This window comes from Oratosquilla oratoria, chromosome 34 (genome assembly GCF_046742065.1).
Source record: "Oratosquilla oratoria isolate Oo_2021 chromosome 34, ASM4674206v1, whole genome shotgun sequence".
Taxonomy (NCBI): Eukaryota; Metazoa; Arthropoda; class Malacostraca; order Stomatopoda; family Squillidae; genus Oratosquilla; species Oratosquilla oratoria.
Window position 1 is genome coordinate 5,264,260 of NC_134810.1, and position 5,709 is coordinate 5,269,968.

Sequence of the window (5,709 nt, forward strand, 5' to 3'; positions counted from 1 at the left end):
ATGTATATGTATGTATTTAAGTTCCTGGAGTTCATGCGCAAACCCCCTCCTCCTCTTCTTCCACTCCATTATGGCACAGATAGCCGAAGTCTCGAAAACAATCAGAGCTTTACTCAATAGTCTCTCCCAGTAGGTCTCACAGAATAACCACGGTGTGAACTATGTCAAAGAAGATGTAGCAAATTTCTTTGAGCTTGCCATGTTTTTCATGGCCCTCCCCATCAAGTGAGAGAGAGAGAGGACCAGCAAGTTGACATTGACATAAATGACACCTCCCCATCCAAATATATCCTTACCATAACAAACAAATGTGGAATTGATAGATTCAGCAATGCTCAACCAGCCAGAATAAACACAATATCTTCCATAAACAACACTCCAAGCCACCCTAACCCCCGCAACCTAAGAGCACCTATAAATAACAACCTTGGCATCACTTGGTGCGATATCCACAAATCCAATTTACACAACACATGGGACTGCAGACAACGCCCTAGTCAAAGTACAATGTGTTCCCTTCATAACACAGCATCTCATTCAGACGCTGAATGCAAAGCCCAACGACCCTACAACCACTCAGCTAACATGGGTAATAGATAGACAAGACCCCAAAGATCCCCAAACAATCAAAGTCATACATACTGTACTCTACATAACTCCTATAGCCATTCATATAGAAACTCCCACCAACAGAACCGCCAATCTATCCCCAAAACTACCCATCACAACCAGAACAAACAATGCTCGGTCCATAACACATACTCCCACTCCGAAAACGAGTGCCGAGCCCAAAACCTAACATTATGACCACAACCGAACAACCCCCAACAGGAACGCCCCACAACCTTCAATAGGAATCACCAATCAAACATCCCCCCACCCACGTAACACACACACATACAACATACAGTTGGGGGAATCTATACAAGCTTTCCACAAGATTAGAATATAAAATCACCCCTATATGAACCAGAAGCCCAATGTTTCATGAGCATAATAGGAAATGTCCCATGTATATTCCCAATAGACATGGGCACAAAGATAAACATACTTTAACAATGCATATGTGTACAATTAGGTAACTCCTACCCTACCGACAGACCACAACTTACGGGAACCATGATGAATGGTACGCACCTAAACTTCACCTCAACTATAAACCCCCAATAACCATTGTTAACAACCAATTCCCAGCCACTACCATCTAAGTAGTCGAAAAATAGACCGTTGAATATGATGGCATTTTAGGATTGGAATTCTTAGCCAATCACTATATGTATATATATATATATATATATATACATATATATATATATATATATATATATATATATATATGTGTGTTCGTAAAGAGCTGGAGTCCAGGAGCCATGTTATAGGAAATTTTTTCAAAACACTGGACTCAAAGTAACAGAATTTATTACCGACGTTTCGAACCCTGTCCGGGGTTCGTCCTCAGGGTTATACATTGTAAGCAAAAGGATTCAGTTATATAGTGTACCGATGTTCTCTGGGACAGGTCCCACCGGATTGAACAGAGTTGCATTTTTTAACAGAGTAGTAAAACTCCTCAACATGGACAAAGGATAACAAAATTAAATAAACTAGGCAAATGTCAACAAATGGAACCACCGGAAAAAAGATAAAAAGAGCCAAAAGAAAAATATAAAATGTCACAGACCAGACATAAAAGCACTACATGGGTCGTCAGTCACCACTCTAACTGTCCTGTATGTCCTTATCAGTACAAATCAAACTATAAAACAAAACAAAAGCAAAAACAAAAACCAACACTAAATGACAAAAAGAAATTTAATTATAAAGTTTGCACAAAGTGTCCACTGAAATAAAAAGGAAGGGACAAAAAAGCAAATAGTGGCAAAACCGACATAATGAAAAATATAAAAAAATCACAGTCCGGACCCAAAAGCACCACACGGGTCGCCTATCGCCGCTCTTTTTGTCCTGCTTGTGCTTAGCTCCCTTATCAGTACAAAACAAAATTATCAAACAACACCAAAACCAAAACTGAATGACATAAAGAAATTATAAAATGTATAAAGTGTCCGCTGAAATAAAAAAAAAGGGGGGGGGGCAAAAACTATAAATGACAAACCCGACAAAATGATAATGAACTCAATAGCAGCGAAACAAAACAAAACAAATTCTGAACGATAAAAGAAAAAGAAAAATGATAACAAAGTTATATAAAGTATCATCACAATGGGACTACCAAAAATAAAAAGAGCAAAAGGCACAAGAATGCCAAACATCACAGTCCCGACATAAAAGCACTACACTGGTCTCCGATCGCTGCTCCTTCTGTCCTGCCTGTCCTTCGCTCCCTTGTAAATTGGATTTAGATTGATGCATCTGTTGACGCTGTTGCTGTCACTCGCCCAAGCTTCCAAAAATAACCTCTCTCCTTTCTTGTTGTTTCTGTATATCACACCAACATTGTCCCAATCCATCTCGTGCTGCTCCTCCTGGCAGTGCCTGAATATCGCCGAACTGCCATCTTTACGATTTACAGCTCGTTGATGTTCTTTAACTCTTGTCGATAATTTCTTACTCATCTCTCCTATGTAGCGAGTACCACAGTTGCCGCAACCAATATCATATACAGCTCCCGTCTTGTTCTCTTTCTCCTCCGTGTCTTTTACCTTAGCCAGAACACCATGTAGCGTATTGGCGGGCTTGTGAGCTACCTCAACACCGCGCGTCCTCAATAATCTAGCAGCCACCTCAGATGCCTCTTTCACATATGGTAAGGTAATCCTTCTAGTTGCCACCTGTCTCGTGTCCGCTGTAGTTTTTCTTCCCTGCGCTGTGGTCCATCTTCTAATGACCGATTTGGGGTACCCGCTGTCCGCAAATACCTTCTCCAGGTGTTTCCTCTCTTCTTTCAAGTTTCCCTCAGTCGAGCACAAATTCCCCGCTCCTGACCACAACGTCTTGAGCACACTCTTCTTGTGCTCTACCGGGTGGCAACTCTCATAATCCAAGAGCCTGTCCGTATGAGTGTCCTTTCTATACACACCCGTAGTCATACTGTGCCCACATCTTGCTACCAAGACGTCCAGGAACAGCAACTGTCCTTCCACTTCCCTCTCCATTTCGAACTGGATGGCTTCGTTCCTCCCATTCAAGAAGTTGAGGAAGCAATCCCCCTCCCCCTCCTTTTGCTTACAATGTATAACCCTGAGGCCGAACCCCGGACAGGGTTCGAAACGTCGGTAATAAATTCTGTTACTCTGAGTCCAGTGTTTTGAAAAAATTCTGATAATATATATATATATATATATATATATATATATATATATATATATATATGTATATATACAAACTCCGATATGCTCAGGTTAGTTGACATAGAAATCCCTCCCCCCCCCCTCACCTATCCCAACGCTTCTAGGCACCCGGGTGAACACCCTCAGTATCCACCACTATCCCCCCCCCACACACACACACACACACTCACACACCAACCTACCGGAGTGTCACAACATCCTGCCTGCAACCAAGCTTGCTCAACTTAGCATCTGCTGACCTCACCAAGACTCAGGATGCCTCCACAACTCCCTGACTCGACATCAGGCAATACCATCAAAATTACGACACCTTTCCCCACCCAGGCACACATGCCAAATCAGACAACACCACACCACCCACTCCCCCTCTTTCTCAACACAGCTATAGATTTCCAGCAAGCCAGAACCAATGAACCAATTGAGCTAGAAGAAGAGTCAAAAGAAGTCACAGCCTTCAGTACTGCCAAAGATAATTTCGAATTTAATCGAATGCCCTTCGGACTAAAGAATGGCCCTAGTACACTGCAAAGACTCGTGAATATTCTTTTCAAAGACAAACTAGGCAAATCCATTTTCGTCTATCTACACGAACTAATAATATTCTCTCATACTGTAGAAGACCTTGACACCCTTGGGTACGTCTTACGAACCATCAAAGAAGCTGTCTTCAAAATCCAACTTAACAAGTGCTCATTCCTAGAAAAAGAAACCACCTTTCTTGGCCATACAGTAAACAAAGATGGAATCCACACAGACCCAAGCAAAATCAGAACCTTTGCTGAATTCCTCACCCCAAAGGACGAGAATAAACTTCACTCTTTTGTTTGCATGGCTTTCTATTATAGACATTTTATAAAAAAAAAAAAAAAAATGCTGATTTAGCTGTTCCACTTACCAAATTTACACGTAAGAACATACCTTTCAAATGTGACTCTAAAGAACAAGAATGCTTCCAGAAAATAAAGAAAGCACTATACAGGGCACCCATACTCGCCTTCCCGAACTTTAGAAAGGAATTCTTTCTGTTCACGGATGCATCCACCATTGGAATAAGTGCAGTCCTACATCAAATAGACTAAAATGTAAAGATAGAGCGATAGCGTGCGCAAGGCGCGTACTGAACCCTGCAGAGCGTAACTAATCCACCACCCACTTAGAAGCTCTAGCAGTAGTCTGGGCTCTTAAACATTTCAGGGAACTCATCCTGGGTCACAGAATTACAGTTATGACAGACCACCAACCTTTAACAGAAAATTTCAAAGGAAAAACCTTACAAGGTAAGATAGGAAGATGGCATATAACCATTTTAGAATTCAAACTAAAAATTACCTACATGAAAGGAAAAGCAAACGTCGTAACAGACGCACTTATCCGAAACCCCTGATTGCAACAGCCCTAACCACCAATTGTATTTCCCCCCAGGAACTCCGAGAAGAATAGAGAAAAGACCCAAAATGGTCACAGGTAATTCTCCACCTAGAAACGGGAGCCACCCTACAAACTCCCGTCCCCTGTACTCCTCCGAGAATTACATCTAAAGAATGGAATTCTTAAAAGAGGCACTACTTCTCCAACCCAAACAGTAATCCCAAACTCACTGATTCCAAGAATCCTCCTAATTTTACACAATAGCCCTTTTGCAGGCCACCCAGGCAAGGGAAAATACCTTGCAAACACCAGATGGGCGTACTACTGGCTCGAGATGGCCACCAACATCAACCGTCATATTGAACACTGCACCACCTGTAACCAGCTTTGTGGACCAGACCGAAACAACTCTAAATCGAAGAAGTACCCATCCCCTAAGAACCATGGGATAGTATGAGCATTGATATTTTAAAAGTACCCCCAAGCCGCTAAGATTTTCAATGCGTCCTTACCGCAGTAAATTATTTTTCAAAGTATACGATACCAGACAAATCGGTGGAAACAGTAGCTCAAGCCTAAGTCGACCATGTGCTCTGTAAGTATAACATTCCTCGTCAAATCCTTTCGGATAACGGATCCAAGTTCAAGAACGAAGTCCTCCAAAACATAGCCAAATTATACCACATCAACAGGCTATACGCCACAGCGTACCACCCACAAGGAAACGGACTAGTAGAGAGAACAAACAGAAAAATCCTCGAAGTCCTCCGCCTCCTGCAAGAATGACTTTGCGACACATGTGGAGATTGGCTCCCATAAGTACAGGGCAGTATGAATGGCCCTATAAACTCAGTAACGAAGAACTCTTCCTACTTTGTACTCTTCGGTAACCCTGCTGTATGCCTTATGACATACTGGAAAAAACCCTCCCCCCTTTACACCATAGAAGATTACTCAAAACGCGTAGAACTCGCCATGCACTTGATCCACAAAGAAGTAAAAAAGAACCTTGAACAAGAGAATAAAAAAA

At 41.9% G+C, this 5,709-nt stretch overlaps 1 protein-coding gene across 1 annotated transcript; it reads right to left on the reverse strand.

The window, feature by feature from the left end:
• Positions 1–335: 335 nt before the first annotated feature.
• On the reverse strand, positions 336–3,116 carry LOC143018323 (uncharacterized). Its single transcript, XM_076173682.1, has 2 exons — positions 2,453–3,116; positions 336–493 (listed from the first exon to the last, which is right to left on the reverse strand). Exons 1-2 carry the CDS (start codon positions 3,114–3,116, stop codon positions 336–338), a joined length of 822 nt encoding a protein of 273 aa, XP_076029797.1.
• Between the last annotated feature and the right edge of the window lie 2,593 nt (positions 3,117–5,709).